This window comes from Ranitomeya variabilis, chromosome 2, assembly GCF_051348905.1.
Source record: "Ranitomeya variabilis isolate aRanVar5 chromosome 2, aRanVar5.hap1, whole genome shotgun sequence".
Lineage (NCBI taxonomy): Eukaryota > Metazoa > Chordata > Amphibia > Anura > Dendrobatidae > Ranitomeya > Ranitomeya variabilis.
This window is the reverse complement of record NC_135233.1, coordinates 354,241,026-354,265,514: the sequence shown is the minus strand read 5'-3', so window position 1 is coordinate 354,265,514 and position 24,489 is coordinate 354,241,026. Positions and strand designations below refer to the sequence as shown.

Genomic DNA, 24,489 nt, shown 5'->3' with positions numbered 1-24,489 from the left:
CCACAAATTAATTAAAGCACACCTCTGTTCGCACAGCCTCTGAACCATGTGCAGTGAGGAGTTCCACCTTGCTGCAACGTCGATTATTAGGCGGTGCAGGGGAAGATTCAGCGATCGCTGATGGTTCTGCATACGGCTGGAGTGTACGGGCGACCAGCGGATGTGCGAGCAAAGTCTTCACACCTTCAGAAGCAGGGCTGGTAACTCCAGATAATTTTTGAAGAAGCACTGCACCACCAGGTTCAAGGTGTGAGCCAGGCAAGGTATGTGTTTCAGTTCTGAAAGGGCTATGGCAGCCATAAAATTCCTTCCGTTATCACTGACGACCTTGCCTGCCTCAAGTTCACTGCCCAGCCATGTTTGCATTTGTTGCTGCAAGTACTCGGCCAGTACTTCCACCGTGTGTCTATTGTCGCCCAAACACTTCATTTGTATCACTGCTTGCTGACGCTTACCACTAGCTGTTCGATAATGGAACACCTCGTGTGCAACACTGGCAGCTGCGGATGGAGTGGTCGTGCTACTGCGCTCTGTGGACGAGCTTTCGCTTCTGTAGGAGGAGGAGGAGGGGTGGCGAACGCCTACTGCCAACTGTTTCCTAGACCGTGGGCTAGGCAGAACTGTCCCACTATGGCTGTCCCCTGTGGACCCTGCATCCACCACATTAATCCAGTGCGCCGGGATGGACACGTAACGTCCCTGGCCATGCCTACTGGTCCATGCATCTGTTGTGAGGTGCACCTTTCCACTGAATGATTGCCTCAGTGCATGGACAATGCAGTCTTTGACATGCTGGTGAAGGGCTGGGATAGCTTTTCTCGCAAAGAAGTGCCGACTAGGTAGGTCATAGCGTGGTACTGCGTAGGCCATCAGGTCTTTGAAAGCTTCGCTTTCAACCAACCGGTAGGGCATCATCTCTAACGAGATTAGTATAGCAAACCCTGTGTACGCGGATGAGAGGATGAGTACTTGTTTTCCTAATGAGAGTCTATTGTAGGGTGAGCTGCATATGGTGGAACTAGCGGTGGGGGTGGACATGGCGGATTGAGAGAGTGTTGGTGATGGTATTCTTGATGTTGGCCTACATACAGTGTTTCCTACCAAGAACCTTGTGATTCCCTGACTGCTTTGGCCTTGCGCCGATACCTCCACATTTGCTGCTGGTGGTGTCCTAACTGGTGGGCTTACAGTGAGGGAAGCAATGTAGCATTGCTGACTACCTTCATTCTGAGCAGGTGCACCAACGGTATGGGACATTTGGCAGTTACTCCAGGCTTGCAAGTGCATGCTGATTAAATGTCTAAGCATGCACGTTGTATTTAAATTTTGAAGATTCTTCCCTCTGCTAAAGGTCTTTGAGCATTTCTTACAGATAACTTTGCACTGATCATTCGGATCTTGGTTAAAATATTGCCACACTACACTCTTCCTACTATGGAATACCTTTTCAGGCATTGCACGCTGTGCTACTTTCACCGGATGGCCACGCTGTCCTAAAACTGTTTTTGTTTTTGACAAACGTTTTTGGCCTGATACGGGCCTGCCAGATGACAGCTGTTGCGATGTAGATGGCTGCTCCGGATCATCCTCCTCTGCTTCTGAGCTACTGGCAGCGGCACCCTCTTCCCCCAATGGCTGCCAATCTGGGTCGACAACTGGGTCATCTATCACCTCCTCTTCAATGTCATGTGCACCTTCCTCTGTGTCATCGTGTAAGGTGCTATAGCGTTCGGGACGTGGCACCATAGTCTCATCAGGGTCAGATTCTGGCTCAGTACACTGCGAGGGCAATGTAGTGATCTGAGTCAATGGAACAGCATAATAATCTATCTGTGGCAGTGCATCAGTGCACTCCATGTCCGATTAATCTTGTAATGGGCAGTTAACAATTTCCCTTTCTAACCCAGGCACGGTATGTGTAAAGAGCTCCATGGAGTAACCTGTAGTGTCGCCTGACGCATCCTTCACTTTTGGTTTGGGTGAAGGACACAAGGAAACGTCTTGTTCCTGACCGGGAGCATCCACTGATGACTCGCTGCTTTTATATTTGGAACTTTCTGAAGAGGAGGCGAAAGAGCTAGAGGCTGAGTCAGAAAGGAAAGCCAAGACTTTTTCCTGCTGCTCCGGCTTTAAAAGATGTTTTCCTACTCCCAGATAAGGGAGCCTTCGAGGCCTTGTGTAGCTAGACGATGACGCTGGCTCAACACCTCCAGCCTTAGGTGCTATTGTGCTTTTGCCACTACCACCAGTTGCACCACCACCATCAGTACCAGCTGGCAACCTACGCCCACGGCCTCTTCCACCAGACTTCCTCATTTTTTGGAAAATCTAACCAAAATAACAACTGTTATATGGTACTGTAAAACAAGGTAGAAGGTGTATATAATCTTGTTGAGAATTTAAATCTCCCTTTTTTGGGGGGAGACATAACCAAAACTCAGGCCCATTGTATAAAACAACGCAATGTAAGTGGCTGAAAGTGGCTGGCTGATATACGACAAACTAACAGGACAGAAGTATATCCACTTTGTGAGAATTTGAATCTCCCTTTTTTTGGGGGGAGACTGAACCAAAACTCAGGCCCAGTGTATAAAACAACACAATGTAAGTGGCTGAAAGTGGCTGGCTGATATACGACAAACTAACAGGACAGAAGTATATCCACTTTGTGAGAATTTGAATCTCCATTTTTTTGGGGGGGAGACTGAAACAAAACTCAGGCCCAGTGTATAAAAAAACGCAATGTGAGTGGCAGCAGGTGGCTGGCTGATATACGACAAACTAACAGGACTGAAATATATCCACTTTGTGAGAATTTGAATCTCTCTTTTTTGGGGGGGAGACTGAACCAAAACTCTGGCTCAGTGTATAAAACAACGCAATGTGAGTGGCAGCAAGTGGCTGGAAGATATATGAAAAAATACAAGGACTGTAGTACAATTTCAATCTACCTACAATGATCTCAGGACAAGTATGGCAGCAATAAAAAGGACTGCTGCACACAAAAGTGTGGACAAATAAACAAGGTAACTGTGCAGAAAGGAGCAACAAGATTTTTTGCTTTTGAAAAAGCAGTTGGTTTGCACAGCAGCAGTGCAAACAGCAATGCAGCTATCAGGGAGCCTTATAAGGCAGCCTAATAAGCTACAGAGCTGATGCACAAAAATATAGCCTCCACTGTCCCTGCAAAACAAAGGGGGTTTTTGACGGTGGAAATCGCTACACCACAAGCAGTTTGGGGGTTAATCTTCCCTCCCTAACTATATCCCTTCTTCTGATGAAGCTGCAGCAACCTCTCCCTATGCTACGATTGGCAGAAGTAAGATGGCGGTCGGCGTCCACGCCCTTTTATAGCCCCTGTGACGCCGCAGAAAGCAAGCCAATCACTGTTATGCCCTTCTCTAAGATGGTGGGGACCGAAACCTATGTCATCACGCTGCCCACACTCTGCGTCCTCCTTCATTGGCTGAAAAATGGCGCTGAACGCGTTATACGAAACGAGACTTTGGCACGCTGATCGCCGACCGCATGGCCGATCCCACACTAGGATCGGGTCGGGTTTCGTGAAATCCGACTTTGCCGAAAGTTGGCGATTTTTTAATTTGTCCAAACCTAATTGTAACATCAAACATGGAGGCTTAAACTTACGAAAGTCTGGGGTTTCCTCCTCTTCGAGTTGCTCATCAAGATCCCCCACTGGAGTCTCCACAGTCACTCTTGACAGCCCATCAGCATTTGCATTTTCGGTAGCAGAGCGATAACCGATAGTAAAGTCGAACTTGGCTAGGCGAGCCACTCACCGTTGTTCCAAGGCCCCCAATTTAGCACTCTCAAGGTGGGCCAGGGGATTATTGTCTGTTTGAACTTGAATCTTGGTACCTGTCAGGAAGCCTGCAAACTTTTCCGTCATGGCCCATACCATGGCCAGGAGCTCTAACCAGAAGGAGCTGTAATTGTGAGGGTTTCTTTCGTTGTCTCGCAGGGACCTGCTGGCATACCCGATGACTCTCTCATGTCCATCCTGTATCTGAGAAAGTACTGCACCGAGTCCATGAAGGCTACCATCTGTGTATAACAGGAACGGTTGATCGAAGTCTGTGTAGGCCAAAATCGGGGCTGAAGTAAGGGCATTCTTTATAGCCTGGAAGGCTTTGTCTTGTCCCTGTGCCCAGGGGATGCACTCGGTCTTCGGCACTCCAGCGGTCCCCCTCAGCAACTCATTGAGAGGACCCGCCACCTTTGCGAAGTCTTTAACAAACTGGCGGTAGTACCCAGCGAGTCCCAGGAAGGCCTGGAGTTCTCTCACGGTCCGAGGGACTGGCCACTTCTGGATAGCAGCCACTTTTTCTGGCGAGTGTAGAACTCCATCTTGTGACACTATGTGGCCCAGGTACTCGGTGTCTCTCTTGAAGAGGTGGCACTTCTTTGGCTTCAGCTTCAGGTTATGAGCCTGCAGTCTTCCGAGTACCTGTCCAAGTTGGGCAAGGTGTTCTTCGAATGAGGCCGAAAACACAATGATGTCATCCAGATAGATCAGGGTAGCCTCAAAATTTAAGTCTCCCAAACACTTTTCCATCAGCCGTTGAAATGTGCCTGGAGCATTGGAGAGCCCTAAGGGCATCCAGGTAAACTCGAACAGCCCCATAGGGAGGATGAAGGTGGTTTTCTCTTTGTCTTTCTCTGCCACGGCTACTTGCCAGTATCCGCTTGCTAGGTCCAGGGTGGAGAAGTACTTGGCTTTCCCCAATGCTGTCAAGGATTCCTCGATGTGGGGCAACGGGTACGAGTCCCGAACAGTGCAGGCATTGAGTTTCCTGTAATCTACACAGAACCGGAGGGTCCCATCCTTTTTCTTGACGAGCACCACCGGGGCTGCCCAAGGGCTCTGACTACTCTGCACCACTCCTGAATCCAGCATCTGCCTCAGTAATGTTTTCACCTCTTGATACATCTTGGGCAGGATATGCCGGTATCGCTCTCGAATTGGACAAGCTTCCATAGTCGGTATCTCATGCGTGATGGCTTCAGTACAGCCGAAATCTTCGGCGTGACGGGCGAATGTGACCTGATTTTCCCACAGCATAGTTTCTATTGCTTGCACATGCTCAGGGCCCAGAGCCTTCACATCCACTTCCATTTGATCAAGGATGACCCGTCCACTCCACTCCGGGGATGGCATCTCTTCGTCTCCCGCAGTAACTGCTAGGGTCCAATCCGCGCCTTCTTTCGGTGAAAAAGATATCTTCTTCTGACTCACCACTTCACCCTTATGTAGGTACACCAGGGCCAGATTTGTCCCTCGTGGCAAGGTGACCTCCCCGGGGCCCACATTCAAAGCTCTTATGGGGACATGTCCTCGCTGGACCACAGCTATCGTACGAGCTATCATGACTTCTTGGTCCACTCCTCTGCCTACCACAGGCTGAACAACCACTTCCAACCCATCAAGGTTGCGGTGAGTCCCCAGTGGAAGGTATACTATAGTTTCTCGCTCGGGAGGTAGGATTACAGGTTCTTTACCAGGAGCCCTGATGACCCCTACCATCTAAAAAGATGGCACACTCTTCTGCGTCCCACAGACGTGGATCAGTCATTGAAGGGCTTCTTGGGTAGGCTTATGTGTAGTAGCCTTCTTCCAATATCCAGGTCCCCGTTTGGTAAACATAATCTGATCGAGTTCACGTAGGATATTCATTCCCAGTACTAGGGTTGAGCGACTTTTATTTTTATAGGATCGGGTCGGGTTTCACGAAACCCGACTTTCTCAAAAGTCGGGTCGAGTGAAATCAGCCGATCCTATAAAAAAGTCGGGGTCGGGGTCGGCCGAAACACGAAACCCAATGCAGTGCAATGGGATACTATGGTTCCCCGGGTCTGAAGGAGAGGAAACTCTCCTTCAGGCCCTGGGATCCATATTAATGTGTAAAATAAAGAATTAAAATAAAAAATATTGATATACTCACCTCTCCGACGCAGCCTGGACCTTACCGCTGATAACCGGCAGCCTTCTTTGCTTAAAATGAGCGCGTTCAGGGCCTTCCATGACGTCACGGCTTGTGATTGGTCGCGTGCCGCTCATGTGACCGCCACGCGACCAATCACAAGCCGTGACGTAATTCTCAGGTCCTAAATTCCTAATTCTAGGAATTTAGGACCTGAGAATTACGTCACGGCTTGTGATTGGTCGCGTGGCGGTCACATGGGCGGCCGCGACCAATCACAAGCCGTGACGTCATCTAAGGCCCTGAACGCGCTCATTCTTAGGAAGGAAGGCTGCCGGAAAGAAGCCGAGGGTGAGTATAATCCTATTAGGTATATACTCACCCTCGGACGCGCCCTGCTTCTTTCCGGCAATCCGACAATCAAGTGTCCATTATGATATGGAGCAGCCTCTCTTCTTGCCTCCCCCACAGAGTGCCGCACTACTGCGGGGGTTGGTGCTTTAATGGCGGCTTCCACTGGCCTTGAGTATAGTTCCAACAATCTCTGGCAAGGTGCCCCTGTCCTCCACATTCCCAGCATTGGATGCCTCTTCCTCCCCGAGGGGTACCTCGAGCCTGTCCTCGTGCCTCCGATGCCTGATGGGATTGGGCTTGCTCCCACTGATCCCTTATCGGTCGGGCTGAAGAATGGTTGCATGAGTACGGTGGGTTAGACTGTTGTAGTTCCCCCACTCTTCTCTCCATCTGGGTCAGTTTCTCTTGCATGTTGACAAGGGACCGCTGCAAGTCTTGCACCACCTGGACCAGCACCTCCTGATGGTTTGGGTCCCCTCTGGTATTGGCGCCCTGGACACGCATCACCCCAGATGCATAGCTCTCTTCTTTACTTCGGGCCACTGTTTCTGCCAGGATTTGACGAAACGTAAGAGCTGGATCTGCCTGGACCCGTTCTGACAGTGCCCACCTCAAGGATGTGCTGTGCTGTCCCAGAATGAATTGCTCTGGGAGTATCCGGTCTTTAGAGCCCATGCCACCAAATCCATCCTCCTCCTTTCTCTGCACCTCTACTAACACTTCTTGCAGTGCTGTTGCATACTGAGAGATTCCTTCTTCTTCCCGCTGCAGCATAGAGAAAAATTTGGCATGGAGGTGTCCGGCGCTAGCAGTCTCGCCGGAGATCTCTTCCAGGAACTTCACTAGCTCCTTCAGGGTACTTCGGGTGAGTTCTGGTTGTAGGCAGACATTTCTACGGGCTTCTCCCTCTAGGGCAGTTAACACAATATCCACTTCAATGTCTGGGCTGATGTTATAAATCTTCAGGGTGCTTTGCAGCTGGGTCACCCAGTCGGACAGTGGCATATTCTTGCCATCAAACATTGGTAGCAAACTAAATATGGTGCCCATAGGGAGTGTCCTTGCAGGGGTGCCACCAATGTCCACAGCATCTCCATTACCATAAGCATTCCCGCCATTGCTGTCTGCTGCCTCCATCTTGGTGACAGTACCCTGCGCACAGCGCCACTTGAAGCGATGGCCGGGGGACCATCACGGTGCAGGAAGACTACTGTACACAAGATGAGGTGCAAACAACAAAGGGTAGATTTATTGGAGGACAAGGAATGAAGGGAATGAGGAAGATGCAAACAGGAATATACAATGGCAACAGACAATTTACAAGAGTTATGAACTTTAACTTTTCCGTAAAACAGCAAGGTTCTACAACTATTGCAGACTCAAAATATGTCTAACAAGCAAATGTAAACAATAAACGAGTGATGATGCTACTCTATGTATAACCTCCCTGGCTTTTACTAAGCAGGCCACACAGCTCCCGTGTACTGACTATTGAAGCCTGCACTAGGCCCCAACAGGTGCACCAAACAGGAACAAACTCACGGTGATGTTGGAGGATCAGGTCCAGTCCCAGGGGGCCCCCAGCAGTCTAATATGGTGGTGCGCACGGCTTTCTGTCAGCTCTGTGAAACGTGGTCTTCTCCTTGCTTCTGGATCCTAGGGATGCTCCTGGAAACTGTAAATCCCTTCCTCTGTATCTTCGTGGCTCTCTTGCAGCTATATCAGGACACAGTTCTTCTCTCTTTCAGCTATCAGCACAAAAAGTCCTCTCTGCACCAGCCTCAGCTCACACACGCTGCACAGACTAGTTCATTACAACGATTATTGCAGGGGAGAAGAAGAACATTCCATCACGCCAGACAAGGGGCTGCAGCCTCTTAAAGTGACAGTGTGTTCCTTACTGTCCATAACAGCACCACCCTCTTACTTACATGGAGGACATGCAGAATGAGGACAGCAGCACACAGGGGGAGGGAGGTGTAGCACTCCATCAGGCAGGAAAAAGCAGTGTAGTGGCTGCAGACAGAAGGCGGGCAACCGTTCCCCATAACATCAACACGACAGAAGTTGCCAGTCCAATTGTTAGGTCTTCCCGAGTCTGGTTGTTTTTTAAAGATTCTGCCGATAACCCCTAAAAGGCCATTTGCACTACCTGCCAGGCCAGCATCAGCAGAGGGAGCAAAATGACCAGCCTGACCACCACCAGCATGATCAGGCACATGGCAGCAAAGCACCCGACTTTGTGGGATGAACCCCAGGGTCAAGGAACAGTGTCTGTGGAGTGTCCGCCAGGGCTGTGGGGTACTCAGGCTGGGTCCAATGGTACTTAAGGGGGTGGTCACGGCAGCGGTGACCCAGTCCATGGCCCTGGGCATCCAATAAAAGTCAATTAAAGGAAGAGGAAGGGAAGTCTATAGGGGATTAGTTTGTGATGCCACCCGTGGTGTTCTGCAATAAGAGAATGGCCGACACTGCGATTCAGGTCCACTAGGGTGGTTGGTGATGCAGCAGAGATGTTACAGCTCTCAACAGGTAGAGCTAGGCCCCAGGGCTCTCATCCACTTCTCACAGACTCTCTAACTCCTCCATCCTGTCTCCATGACAACTCTTCCTCTTCTCTACTTTCTCCACCCACACCTTCTACCTAGTCCCTCCCTGGCCTGGAAAGGTCTAGTGTTGGATGCTAGTGTGTGGGTACTGGGTAGTGTCCCCTCCTTACACGAGTGCGGAGTACCACACCTTTGGCTGAGGTGCAGTAACTCTGTGGCAACTGGACCCTCAGGGGCACCACATCTGTGGGTGACACCACTGCTTCTTCCACTGTTATGCAAGCTAATACCCTGTCCATGGTGCATGTGATAATGCCTCCTGCCCTGCACCTGTCATTGCACACACTCAACTAGCACCATCATCAAGCACGTCCTTGTCTCAGTGAAGCTTTTAGATGTCCATACCCCAGTCCTTGGAAGTCAAGCACAAATACGCAGCCCAGCGCCTCACAGGCCACACTAGTAAATTCCCACATTTCTCGACTGCTTGCGCTTGAAATGTTACCTTAGAGACGGAAGCTTTTTGCAACTTTGTGTCGGCAACCGTCCCTCTGTATTCGGTCCCCAGTCGCCACTATTTCTCCCGGTGTGCCGTCCAAGTATTACACAAGCATGTGTGCCACAACATTAGCTGTGCCCTCAAGAGTGCAGTTACTGGGAAAGTCCACCTAATCACCTACATGTGGACAAGTGCTTGCTGGCAGGGACGGTACATCTTGCTGACGGCACATTTGGTTAACATAGGGGAAACCAGGACCCACTCAGACCTTGGGATGGAACACATCCTCCTGACATTCTGACATTCCTTCTGAATATCCTTTTTAAAATGTGGATCCCATAACTGGATCTCATATTCTAGATGTGGATTCACTAGTGATTTATAAAGGGGTAACAATTAGCGATGAGCGAGTATACTGGTTGCTCGGGTTTTCCAGAGCACGCTCGGGTGGTCTCCGAGTATTTATGACTGCTCGGAGATTGTTTTCCTTGCAACAGCTAGATGATTTGCGGCTACTAGACAGCGTGATTACATGTGGGGATTCCCTAGCAACCAGGCAACCCCCACATGCACTCAGGCTGGCTAACAGCCATAAATCATCCAGCTGAGGCAAGGAAAACTAAATTTCCGAGCAGTCATAAATACTCGGAGATCACCCAAGCATGCTCAGGAAAACCTGAGCAACAGGTATACTCGCTCATCACTAGTAACAATACGTTGGGATTGCGGGATTTTATCTCACTTTTTATACACCCTAAAATCTTGTTTGCTTTTGCAGCTACTCAGCTTATTTGATACTGGAATACTCGAGTCCTTCTCCTGTTCTGTAGTACTGAGTATGCTCCCAGTTAATGTATATGCATCAATAGGATTACTCAGGTGCATTACTTTACATTTATCTACATTAGATCTCATTTGTCAAATGTTTGCCAATTCAGTCATCTTTTTCAGATCGTTTTGCAATATTGTAATGTCAAGGTAACATTTTAATATCCTACATAGCTTGATGTCATTGCCAAAGACTCACACTTTGCCCTCAATCCCATCCACAAGGTCATTAATAGGTTAAAAATAATTGGTCCTAGCACAGATCCCTGCGGTCCTCACTGCTGACTATATCCCATTTCGAGAACGTACCATTTATGACAACTCTTTGTTTCCTGTCATTTAGCCAATTCCTTACCCATCTGCACATAGTTTCCCCCAGTAGTTGCCTGAATCCACCTTCTTACCTTTTTTAAATATTGGTACCATGTGAGCCATCTTCCAATCCTGTGGCACCACCCCTGTTACATGAAAGTCTAAGAATGTGAGATACAGCAGTCTGTCAATTATTGAGCTAAATTCCCTCACTATCTGTGGATGAATGCCATCTGAGCCGGGGGTTTTGTTAATGTTTAAATTGCCCTAATGTAGGTGTATTTATTTTTGTGTTAAACTAGATATATCAGGTAGTGAACTTTGATTTTTGCATTGTTGAATGATCCCTGTAACAGACAGTTCATTGGTGAACAAGAATGAAAAGTGCCTGTTTAACATGTCAGCCTTTTCTTTGTCTTCAATAATTCTGTTCTTAATCGTCATTAAACTGGTCAACATTTTATTAACAGAGGATATAGGTTTTTGGCAGGATTATAGTAGTATTTCCTTAAAAATGCAACATTTATGTTCTGTATGCCCAATTACCATGACATGGTCTCAGTCTACACGATTAAGTTATTCCCTTAATTTATAACCTAAAGTAATTGACCTAGCTAACGATGGCACTTCCAAATATCACTGAACCTATAAACAGACGGAAGCATCTGGCAAATTATTTTCCCTAATTTGCACACTTATACTGATATCAACAAAAATTATAATTAACACATACTGCACTTTGAGTAAATAGGATGTAACTCACCTACATATAGAGCCTTATAAGCACTAACTGTACACTCTCCTAGGTCTATTTAAATAAAAATATTGTTGAAGGATATCTGCTCTGTTATTAATTTCAGTCCTAACCAAACATATGGAGTAATCATACCTGTGTTGTCAGGTCCATTTATGTGTATCTACCCACTGAATGCAATTTGTTTTTTTTAATTGTTTAATAAAAACTGTTATCTATTAAATTATTTGGCAGAGTCTTCCCTTAATTTGTTGAAATCATCTCTCCTAAAGTTTCAAGTTTTGGCATTTCCCCTTTTGAATGTTTGATTGAAAATTACATTGAAACTTACCATGTTATGGTAATTGCTTCCCAAATGCTCCCTGACCTGTAGTCCTGAAATTGAATCTGGTTTATTTGACAGAACCAGATCCAGCAGATTACCTCCCCTGATTGGGTCAGACTCATCTACCAGCTGAGAGAGACAATTGTCCTAAACTGTGGATAAGAACCTGTAGCTTTTAGCACAACCAGAAGATTCTATGTCCCATTGAATGTCTGGACAGTTAAAATCCTCCATTATAAGAACTCTATTACTGTTTGCTGCCTTTTTTATTTGTTGCAGCATTTCTCCTCTACCTGTTCGGCCTCTTTCACACGTCCTGATATTTCCGGTACCGGAAAAACCGGTACCGGAGATATCCGTGTCCGTATGTCCGTGTGCTCAAGTGGCACATATGTGCGGCATTCGTGTGCCGCCCGTGTGCCGCCTGAGGACCACACGTGGGACCGCTCATTACAGTCAGTGAATATTCCCTGACTGTAATGAGCGGTCCCACATGACCGCTCACACAGGAGAAGCTGCCAGCGCGGAGAGGACAGAGGAGACATCGCGGGAGCTAGGTGAGTATTTCTGCGGCAAGGGGCCAGGCGGCGCACTGAGGGGGGAGGCGGGGGCACATGCAAACTTTATTTTTCACCCCCCCCAAAAAAAAAAAAAAAAAGATCTTTCATCTCTTCTCTCCAACGAACGCTGGGGGAGAAGAGATGAATTCTGCCTTCAGCACCACATGCAGGGGGGACAGCGCTTAGTGTAGCGCTGTCTCTCCTGCAGGCGGTACGTGCACACGGAGGAGAGTGCACACTGTTCTCCGTGTGTACGTGTGCTGTCCGTATTGTGGTCCGCGCTGCCGGTAGAAACCGGACATGTCTACGTGTTTTCAGCACGGACATACGGTCCGTGTGAAAACACGCACATGTGCATAGACCCATTCATTTGAATGGGTCTACGTGTGTCAGTGTCTCCGGTACGTGAGAAAACTCAGTACACGTACCGGAGACACTGACAGGTGAAAGAGGCCTTCAGCAGTATTAGGAGGCTTGTAGAAAACACCAATCAGCAGCTTTCCATTATTGCCATCCCCATGTACATTTACCCATAGTGACTCTACATGGCTGTAACTCCCCCAATGCTTTCATAGAGCTCAGGTTTTAAGTTGGATTTTACGAAGATATACACCCATCCACCAAACTGCTGAGTGGTTTCCAGGCAACCAATGAAGTTTGGACAAATAAATAGCAGAAGTTTACAAAAAATGACTATGCCTTAAAGGAAAATTATCATCCATCTTGACATATGCATTTTTTATGGAGATAGCAAAAATACCAGTCATTCCTCTGCTATTCCACCAGAATAATATGTGAATTGTCTATAATCTGGGGGTTAACATTCCCATTGTGAAAGGAGTGTGCACCTACAGTCTAATGCTGCCATCATTCATTGGACAATGTCAGATAACAGAGGGACATGTCCCCTGCTGGAAACACCCAATTTATCAATTCATTCAAACATACCTAAGAGAAATAACAGAGGAACAGTATTCCACTGAGATCTAAGAAAAGATGCTCCATATTTTTTATGCTAAAGATAATTCAAGTAGTTCCTAGAATAGACATGGAAAAAGTCCTTCTTAAGGCTGTGTGCACATGTTCCGGATTTTTTGCGGTTTTTTTCGAGGTTTTTTTGCTATAAAAACGCAATAAAACCGTGAAAAAAATGCATACATTAAGCATCATATTATTAGAATGCAATCCGCAATTTTTGTGCACATGCTGCTTGTTTTTCCAGAGCGGAAATGCATTCTGGAACAAAACGCAGCATGTTCATTAATTTTGCGGAATCGCGGGGATTCCGCACACATAGGAATGCATTGATCCACTTACTTCCCACATGTGGCTATGCCCACCATGCTGGAAGTAAGCGGATCACGTGCAGATGGTACCCAGAGTGGAGGAGAGGAGACTCTCCTCCACGAACTGGGCACCATATCCCTGTTAAAAAAAAAAAAAAGAAAAAAAGAATTAAAATAAAAAATAGTGATATACTTACCTTCCGATAGCCCACGGTGTCCTCCCGCCTCTCAGTGGTGCACGTGGCGGCTTCCGTTCCCAGGGATGCTTTGCGCGAAGGACCTGGGATGATGTCACGGTCACGTGACCGTGACGTCACAAAGGTCCTTCGCGCAAAGCGTCCCTGGGAACAGAAGCCGCCGCGTGTACCGCTGAGGAGATCGGGGGCCGTCGAAAGGTGAGAATAACCTTTTTTTTTTATTATTATTTTTATCATTATATCTTTTTACTATCAATGCTGCGTAGGCAGGATCAATAGTAAAAAGTTGGTCACACTTGTCAAGCACTATGTTTGACAAGTGTGACCAACCTGTCAATCAGTTTTCCAAGCGATGTTACAGATCGCTTGGAAAACGCTAGCATTCTGCAAGCTAATTACGCTTGTAAAACGCTAGTGTTTAGTAGGAAAATGCATGCTAATTCCGCATGTGTATTTCCCGCGGCAGGGAGTTCCCAAATTGCTGCGGAAATTTCGGCAGCAATTCCCGACGTGTGCACATAGCCTAAAAATCAGATCACAAATATATTAGCAAATACACTCCAAAATTTACTAAGTTTACCTTGAAAACCTGTCAGCTGAAAGGGTAATTTTAACATGATAAATGGATAAAATTCCAAACTGCTTGTAAAATCAAAAAACTATTTACCTTTAATTTTTATGTTTTTATTGCTTGCTGTCTAAGCTACCGGCCATCTCTGAAGTCTATCAGCAGTGGACGGTCTCCTAGGCAAGTAAAATAGCTCATACAAGCTCTTTGCCACAGAGGTTGCAATCACTGGTCTAATGCTAAATCGATCACTGGATTTCTCATGTGCTCCTCTGATGCTGCAAAGGTAAAACTGTGTTTGCTTGCAGCATTGGAGAGTGCACAGTTTGGGCTAGTCGCACGAACTGTCAATCATCAGGAGGGCATCTTGCCCCCCAGGAAAGCAAAAGGCAGAGGAACAGCATGCTCCTGAAGATGAGTCAATCCCTTTAAAGGGAATCCATCACCAGGAGTTTATTATATACCTAGATGGAGGCCCGATACTATCGCATTGGGAGGGCGGTAATGTCACGATGGGGGCAGGCATTGCAGCGTTGAGAATGTCTCCCCCCCCCATGTGCTCACCCACCTATCCACTCTCTCTTTCCCCATGTACTGATTTCTCCAGTCTGTGCTCTCTTCTTTGACCTGCCTACCCCATGTGCTATCCCTTGTCTGCTGTCACTCTCCTTCCTGTGCTGTGTTCTCCACTCATGTGCTGTCCCGTTTCAGCTGTCTCTCCTCTGTGTTCTGTCTCTCACCCCTGTGCGCTTTCTCTCTCCCCTATCTGCTGTCTTCTCCTCTCATGTCATCTCTTCTTTGACCTGTGTACCCCATGTGATCTCCCCCTTGTCTGCTCTCTCTTTCTCCACCACTGTGCTGTCTTCTTCCCTCCTGTAGACACGTCGCGCATCTGCCGCTGTGATCAGCCGAATGATTCACTGTGCCTGCGTGGAATTCACGCAGGCACAGTAAATCAGACCACCGCCATCTTTGTGCAGACAAATAGCGGAGATCACATTAAAACTGCGCATGCGCTCCTTCTGTACAAAGATCGCGGCAGTCAGTGAATCATTCGGCTGATCCCAGCGGCTGTGTGTTCGTAATGGTATTCCGCTGGTGGTACCGCGCAAGAGGCTGCGTATGGCGTATACAGTGTGTGTATGTGTGTGGTGCGTACGATGTATACAGTGTGTAGTGTGTACGGCATATATAGTGTGCGTTTGTGTGTGTGTGCGTGTGGTGCGTACTGGGTATACAGTGTGTTTGTGTGTGGGTTGCGACGGTGTTCCCCCAGTGGTATCGGGCAAGAGGCTGGTACCACCAGCAGTTTCCATATTGAGACACAAATCACTTGGGTGTCCCAATATGGAGGTCGGTGAACTTTCGTCGCTTGGAATTCTGGGATCTGGACACATCTGGATGGAACAGGATGTGAAGACATTACAAGGTAAGTATATAAGGATTTGAGAACAGCATGGTGTAGGGACTAGTGTTGAGCATTCCGATGCTGCAAGTATCGGGTATCGGCCGATACTTGCTGTATCGGAATTCCGATACCGGGATTCCGATACTCTTGTGGTATCGGGTATCGGGTATCGCAACAACATTAATGTTAAAATGTGTAAAAGAGAGAATTAAAATAAAAAATATCGCTATACTCACCTCTCCGACGCAGCCGGGACTTCAGCGAGGGAACCGGCAGCGTTGTTTGTTTAAAATTCGCGCTATTACTTGGTTACGTGAATTCCCGGCTTGTGATTGGTCAGGTCGGCCACGTTGCCGGGACGCGGACCAATCACAGCAAGCCGTGACGAAATTACGTCACGGCTTGCTGTGATTGGTCCGCGTCCCGGCAATATGGCCGCCCTGACCAATCACAAGCCGTGACGTCACGGGAGGCTGGACACGCGCCCATTTTAAAATGAGCGCGTCCAGCCTCCCGGCTTGTGATTGGTTGACCGCGGCGCAACCAATCACAAGCCGTGACGTCACGGGAGGCTGGACACGCGCCCATTTTAAAATGAGCGCGTCCAGCCTCCCGGCTTGTGATTGGTTGACCGCGGCGCAACCAATCACAAGCCGTGACGTCACGGGAGGCTGGACACGCGCCCATTTTAAAATGAGCGCGTCCAGCCTCCCGGCTTGTGATTGGTTGACCGCGGCGCAACCAATCACAAGCCGTGACGTCACGGGAGGCTGGACACGCGCCCATTTTAAAATGAGCGCGTCCAGCCTCCCGGCTTGTGATTGGTTGACCGCGGCGCAACCAATCACAAGCCGTGACGTCACGGGAGGCTGGACAAGCGCCCATTTTAAAATGAGCGCGTGTCCAGCCTCCCGTGACGTCACGGCTTGTGATTGGTCAGGGCGGCCATATTGCCGGGACGCGGACCAATCACAGCAAGCCGTGACGTAATTTCGTCACGGCTTGCTGTGATTGGTCCGCGTCCCGGCAACATGGCCGACCTGACCAATCACAAGCCGGGAATTCACGTAACCAAGTAATAGCGCGAATTTTAAACAAACAACGCTGCCGGTTCCCTCGCTGAAGTCCCGGCTGCGTCGGACAGGTGAGTATAGCGATATTTTTTATTTTAATTCTTTCTTTTACACATTTATATGGTTCCCAGGGCCTGAAGGAGAGTTTCCTCTCCTTCAGACCCTGGGAACCATCAGGAATACCGTCCGATACATGAGTCCCATTGACTTGTATTGGTATCGGGTATCGGTATCGGATTGGATCCGATATTTTGCCGGTATCGGCCGATACTTTCCGATACCGATACTTTCAAGTATCGGACGGTATCGCTCAACACTAGTAGGGACCAAGACCTTCATTTCAGAGATGCATCACTTACTGGGCTACATGCTGTCATTTTTTATAAAATCCAGTTTTTCTCTGTCTCAAATCTAGCAGACGTAGAATTGCAGAGCTCTTTGTAACCCCACCCACACCACTGATTAGCAGCTTTCTGTGCACATGGAAATCTGCCAATCAGTTGTGGGGGTGGGGTTACATAGCAGGAGAACTAGGAGGCATGATATACCTATTCTTCTAGTGATAATCTCCTGCTGATAAAACAGTGATTGTATTGAAATAACAACACACAGTCCAGTAAGTGACATATCACTGAATCAGCATCTCTGTCCCTACATAATGCTGCTCTCAGATTACATAGCAAAACCTTGAAGATAGATTCCATATAAGAGACAGCTTATGGCAGCCTTTAGTCTGTTGAATGACATAAAACGCATTCCATGACACAACCAATCAGCAGATGACAGCCCATGAGTTACATGTATTCTTCCTTTCTATCTTTTTTCTCAGGGTACAGAAGTTCTTGCCATGTTGACGACTGTATTGCGGGACCCTTCACAATTCGAAAAGCCAGAAGAGTTCTATGTCAATCACTTTTTGGATGAAAACAATACATTTAAGAAAAATAATGCATTTATGCCATTGTCTGCAGGTTTGTATATTTTATACTTACAGTACTCCTCTTACAGGTGCTGATATATTATGCTATGTCTTCAAATCTCAGACAAACTCGGCATGCAAAGAATCTCCTAATGTTTTTTTGAAAGCAATTAGCAGCCAACCAAATACAAGTCACTGACTAGTATTCAGTCCACCCCCTTCCAACTTTAATTTTTCTATCTCTATTGTGAATATGGTTGAAATATTTTCATTATTTTCATCTAAAAAATATTTTTTAAAGCTATGAATGGCTCTTAATCACGATTCAATTGAATCAAGGTGAATCAAATGCACTTTGAATTTCATGGATTTTTTTTGGCAAATTTAATTCACTAAAATTAAATAAAATGTCAGCCTTGATTGTTTTTAGGGAAAGGCAGGGGTAAAAACAAAACTCATAGCACTTGCCTTACAGATTCCCACCTAGTCATCCGCAGTTCATTTCCTCTCTAAGGATCTGGTGTTCTTTTCCATTCTGATTCTTCGGCGCTTCTGGCACTGAATGGGTCTCATGTGACGTCATGATGTCATGGGGTGCCTCACGTCATGACATCATATAAGACCCAGACAGGAGCCCAAGAGGGAAGAAGACTGAAGATGGAAGAACAAACAGGAGCCAGAGCTAATTTGGCTAATCTTATTTCTGCTAATTAGCTCATCTCTATTGGGTGATATCCAGACCTCAGAGAACTTTTGTGAACTTACAGTATGAGAACACTAGGAACTTTCCATTTTTATTTCTCCTTTTGTGGCATCTTGACATAATTGATGGAGGTTCCCTGGTTTAGGGTTGCTGCCAGAATGTATTTTGCAATTCTGAATTATATACAGGTGCTTCTCACAGAATTAGAATATCATCAAAAAGTTAATTTATTTCAGTTCTTCAATACAAAAAGTGAAACTCATTATATAGAGTCATTACAAACAGGGTGGTCTATTTCAAGTGTTTATTGCTGTCAATGTTGATGATTATGGCTTACAGCCAATGAAAACCCAAAAGTCATTATCTCAGTAAATTAGAATACTTTATAACACCAGCTTGAAAAAATTATTTTAAAGTTCAAAATGTTTGCCTATTGAAATGTATGTTCAGTAAATGCACTCAATACTTGGTGGGGGCTCCTTTTGCATCAATTACTGCTTCAAGCTGCGTGGCCTGGAGGCGATCAGCCTGTGACACTGCTGAGGGGTTATGGAAGTCCAGGTTGCTTTGATAGCCTTCAGCTCGTCTGCATTGTTGGGTCTGGTGTCTCTCATCTTCCTCTTGACAATACAAGGTCAGACGAGTTTGCTGGTCAATCAAGCACAGTGATACTGTTGTTTGTAAACCAGGTATTGGTACTTTTGGCAGTGTGGACAGGTGCCACGTCCTGCTGGAAGATGAAATTTCCATCTCCAAAAATCTTGTCAGTAGAGGGAAGCATGAAGTGCTCTAAAATTTCCTGGTAGATGGCTGTGCTGACTTTGGTCTTGATAAAACAGTGGACCTACACCAGCAGATGACATGGCTCCCCAAACAATCAGTGATTGTGGAAGCTTCACACTAGACCTCAAGCAGCTTGGATTGTGGCCTCTCCACTCTTCCTCCAGACTCTGGGACTTTGATTTCCAAATAAAATACAAAATTTACTTTCATCTGAAAACAACACCTTGGACCACTGAGCAACAGTCCAGTTCTTTTTATCCTTGGCCCAGGTAATGCGCTTCCGGCGTTGTCTATTGGTCATGAGTGGCTTGACACAGTGATGGAGATGGAAATGTCATTCTCCATCAGGACTTGGCACCTGTCCACACTGCCAAAAGTGGCAATACCTTGTTTTGAAACAACAGTATCCCTGTGCTTGATTGGCTACCAAACTCGCCTGACCTTAACCCCATAGAGAATTTATAGGGTATTGTCAGGAAGATGAGAGACATCAGACTTAACACTGCAGACGTGCTGAAGGCTGCTATCAAAGCAACTTGGGTTTCCATAACACCTCAGCAGTGCCACAGGCTGATCGCCTCCATGCCACACCGCATTGATGCAGTAATTGATGCAAAAGGAGCCCCGACCAAGTATTGAGAGCATTTACGGAACATACATTTCAGTAGGCCAAGATTTCAGATTTTAAAATCCTTTTTCAAGCTGGTGTTATAAAGTATTCTAATTTTCAGAGAAAATGACTTTTGGGTTTTCATTGGCTATAAGCCACAATCATCAACATTAGCAGAAATAAACACTTGAAATAGATCACTCTTTTTGTAATGACTTTATATAATATGAGTTTGACTTTCTGTTTTGAAGAACTGAAATAAATTAACTTTTCGATGATATTCTAATTTTGTGAGAAGCACCTGTATTTACTATTTAGAAACCAAGCTGTACAAGGTGGACAATCCCATAAATTGTGACTCTGTAGCATGGCATCTGCATATAAAATATAAAGCTACAAAGAAAATAACTTGATTTCCCTTTCCAAAAATATTGGCTGTTACATAGCATAGTCTACGTCTTCTGAACACCAAACTTAAAGGGATCCTGTCTTCTGATTCATGCTGTTCAAATCTTAGGTAGCCGGTGACCAGACTGGTCCGGGACTTCTTCAGCCGTCTCCTCCCAGCACTGCACCAGGTGACTGACAGGTCTCTCACTATGTATACAAAAGGGAGAGACCTGTCGAACACTTGAAACAGCCCAGGGAAGAGCTGGATCTTCAACTGTTAATTTCTCTAAAACGCTGAATTGTTTTAGAAGAAAATATACAGGAGTGCAATTGTTCTGACAGTCTCTGATTTATGCTGCCAGTGGTTTGGGCAGCATGGATCAGATGACAGTTTCTCTTTAAAGAGGTCTGATGGCCCAGCCTTAATGAAGGTCATGCATACCAATTTGATGGAGCCCCACCTATCAGCTGTTTGCAGCTCCCAAGTCAGATGGATGTGTGAAGTACACAGAGCTGAGCAGTTCTAGCTTTGTTCACTGCTTACATGCAGCCACCATGGAAACTACAAACAGCAGATCGATGAAGGTGCTGGATGTCAGAGCACCGTTGATTTGATATTGATAACGTTTCCTAAAAATCAATATGTTAGCTCTTAAAAACCTCTTTAAGTCCATATATATATTACCAATGTTGCAAATTCTCCATAGTCTTGTATGTCAATATTTCAATGCATTCTTATCTGAGCGATTTATTCAGCTAATTTACTGTACTTTACATTCCCATCATTGCAGGAAAGAGAGCATGCGTCGCCGAAAGGTTGGTGATCCAGGAACTTTTTATTTTCTTTACTTTCATCCTGCAAAAATTCACTTTGAAGCCTACAGTGGACCTCAAGGACTTTGATATCACTCCAACAGAAAGTGGTTTTGAAAATATTCCTCCACACCATAAAATTCAATTCATTGCTCGTACCCTGGAAATCTAGGTCAAGTTAGGTCAGTGTAATTGCATGAACAGACCAAACTGCCATTAACAGTGCCTTCATACCCCGTGAACCTTTCCAATTTTTTTCAAGTTACCGAATATACTCGAGTATAAGCAGAGATTTTCAGCCCATTTTTTTTAGGCTGAAAGTGCCCCTCTTGGCTCATACCCGAGTCATTGTCCCTGGGGGGTCAGCTTGGGAGGAGGAGTGGTGGCTGTCACATATCTGCTCCTGGCGGGGTCCCTGCATCTCCAATGGAAGCATGGCAGCTCTTCTAGCTTTGAGCGGTCACATGGTACTGCTCATTACAGTAATGAATTAAGACGGCACTCCACTCCAATAGGGGTGGAGCCGCATATTCATTACTGTAATGAGCGGTACCATGTGACCGCTCAAAGCTGGAAGAGCTGCCGTGCCCGGAGAGTCCATCAAAGAAGCTGCCAGGGACCGCGCCTGGAGCAGGTGAGTATAATGGGGAGGGGGAGCACGGAGATATTCACCTCTCCTCGTTCCACCACCGGGCGCAGTCTTCCGCATCATCTGTCTGTGACGCTCAGGTCAGAGGGCACGATCACGTGGTTAGTGCTCGCCCTCTGCCTGAGCGTCAGTGCAGAGGACGGGGAAGACACAGCGGTGCCCGGTGACTGAGTGACCAGAGGTGAGGATGTAATTTTTTTTATTGCAGCAACAGCATGGGGCAGAATAGTCTATGGAGCATCTTATGGGGCCACAATAAGCATTTGCGCAACATTATATGGGGTAAATATCTCTATGGAGCATCTTATGGAGCCATAATCTGCATTTGTGCAGCATTACACAGGGAAAATGTCTGTATGGAGCATCTTATGAGGCCATAATTGGCATTTGTGCAGCATTATATGGAGCAAATGTCTGTATGGACATCTTATGGGGCCATAATCAACATTTGTGCAGCATTATAAGGGGCATATTTTAGTATGTAGCATCTTATGGGGCTCATCATAAACTTTATGGAGCATTATATGGGGCATATTTTGTATGGAGCATCTTATGGGGCCCATCATGAACTGTATGGAGCATTATATGGGGCTCCTGATTCAATATGGATATCCAAAAACACTTAACCTACTGATATCTCAATTAATTTTACTTTTATTGGTATCTATTTTTTTATATTTTTGACATTTACCGGTAGCTGCTGCATTTCCCACCCTAGGCTTATACTCGAGTCATTAAGTTTTCCCAGTTTTTTGTGGCAAAATTAGGAGTCTCGGCTTATACTCAGGTCAGCTTATATTCGAGCATATACGGTATACCTTCAAACATAAATGTATTTTATTAGGATTTTATGTGTTTACCAAAACAAAGCAGCAAGTATTTGTGAAGTGTAAAGAAAATGATACATGGTCATCTAAATGTTATAAAAAATACATCAGAAAATTAAGACATGCATTTGTATTCAGCCTCATGTACCTCTACATAAAATCCTAAGTAACCAATTGCCTCTAGAAATCACATAATTAGTCAATTGAGTCCACCTGTGTGAAATTCATTCTTGGTATAACTAAAGCTGTTATGTGAAGGCATCAGAGGTTTGTATAAGAACATTAGGGATCAAGCCGCATCAGGAAAACCAAGGAACACACAAGCCAGGTCAGGGATAAAGTTGTAGAGAAGAATAGAGCAGGTTTAGGTTATAAAAAAAAAAAAATAGCCCAAGTTCTGAACATTCGACAAAGCACTGTTAATCTCAACACCCAAAAATTGAAGCAGTATGGACTGCAAAACTACCAAGACATGGCTGTCCACCTAAACTGATATCCCAAGAAAGCAGAGCAGTAATTAGAGACATAACCAAGAGACCCATAGTCACCCTGAAGGAGCTGCAGAAATCCACATCTCAGGTGGTAGACTCTGTCCACAGGACACATATTGTGCTCCACAAACCTGGGCCTTATGGAAGACTGGCAAAAAGAAAGACATTTTTAAAAGAAAGCAATAAAAAGTCCCACTTGCAGCTTGCAAAAAGCCATGTAGAGGAAACAGCTAGCATGTGGAAAAAGGTGCTCTGGTCAAGTGAGACCAAGGTAGAGCTTTTTTGGCCAAATGCAAAATACTATGTATGGGGGAAACATAGCACTGCACATCGCCCTGAAAACACCATCCCACCTTCACCCATGGTGGTGGCAGGATCATGCTGTGAATTTGATTTCCTTCAGCAGGGATAGGAAAGCAAGTCTAGTTAGAGTAGATGGGAAGATAGATGGAGCAAAATACATGGCAATCCTGGAGGAAAATATATTAGAGGCTGCAAAAGACTTGAGACTGGGACATACAGTAGGTTCAACCTCCAGTAGGACAACGAATCCAAACACTCTGCCACAGCTACAATGGATAGTTTAGATCAAAATATATTTATGTGAGTGAATGTCTTAAGCACAGTCCAGACTTAAATCCTGCTGAGAATCTGTGATAAGACTTGAAAATTGAGTATTGACTCGAGGGGAGGGGGCTGAATATAAATGAACGCAACAATTTTCAGATTTATAATTTTAAAATAATTAGCAACCATGTATAATTTTCTTTACACTTCACAAATACTTGCTACTTAGTGTTGGCATCACATACAATATTAAAAAAAAATAAGTTTTTGGGTGTAACATGAAATATTGTGTAAACATTTATTGGGTATGAATACTATTTCAAGACACTGTATAAACATTCAACCTATTTTTAATGATTTAATACTAATTATTATGAGAAATGTAATTTCTAGGGTTAGATTCTTCTCTTCCTGTTGCTTTGGGAATGCAATTGTCTAAATATGTCTTCCATCAGTGCGCTGTCGCTTCTTTTAGGTCACATATACTATCAGTTATTAGTAGTTAAGGAATTTTCAACTTCCCACTTTTGCTGTGCAGAAAACTATCATCAGAAAACCAAAGTTTTATGAATAGGAATTGAAGATTTGCACACCTTACACTTCATTTTACATTTGAACTACTTTGGAACACAATACATGTTCTTCTGTAAACTTTGCATCCAGTATTTCTCATTTCTACTCCATGACTCAACTGTATAAATGCTCAACTGAAGAATTTGTGGTGAAGCACAGCACTATAGGCCAAAGTATGTAACTACCTACATTTCTGCAACTGTTCCCCCATTCATCCATTCAAAAATATTTCCAAGTTTGAGAAAAATTATCAAGTATATTGTACCATTTACTGTGACTGTAACCATCAAGCTGTTGTACCTCTGCGTGAGAAAAATAAATATATTTGCTTTACACCAAAAAGGAAGGTTCTGTGATATTCCACCGTAACACCCTTTCATATTATATTTTCTAAAGCTGGTAATGTATTTCTTATATCTCATGACAAGGAGATAATGCATTGTTTGTGCAATAGACTGTCATCGATGCCCACATCACAATTTTTGAAAAATTGACAAAATATTTTTCCG

General features: G+C 45.5%; 1 protein-coding gene across 1 annotated transcript in view; it reads left to right on the top strand.

Moving 5' to 3' along the window:
- Positions 1-23,057, top strand: part of LOC143805878 (cytochrome P450 2G1-like) — a 220,013-nt gene extending 196,956 nt beyond the window's left edge. Inside the window, exons 8-9 of the mRNA XM_077285619.1 lie at positions 17,485-17,626; positions 20,852-23,057. Of these exons, the coding sequence (XP_077141734.1) occupies positions 17,485-17,626; positions 20,852-21,045 (336 nt within the window). The 3' untranslated portion in view covers positions 21,046-23,057. The remainder of the gene's footprint in view (positions 1-17,484; positions 17,627-20,851) is intronic.
- The last annotated feature ends 1,432 nt before the right edge of the window (positions 23,058-24,489 follow it).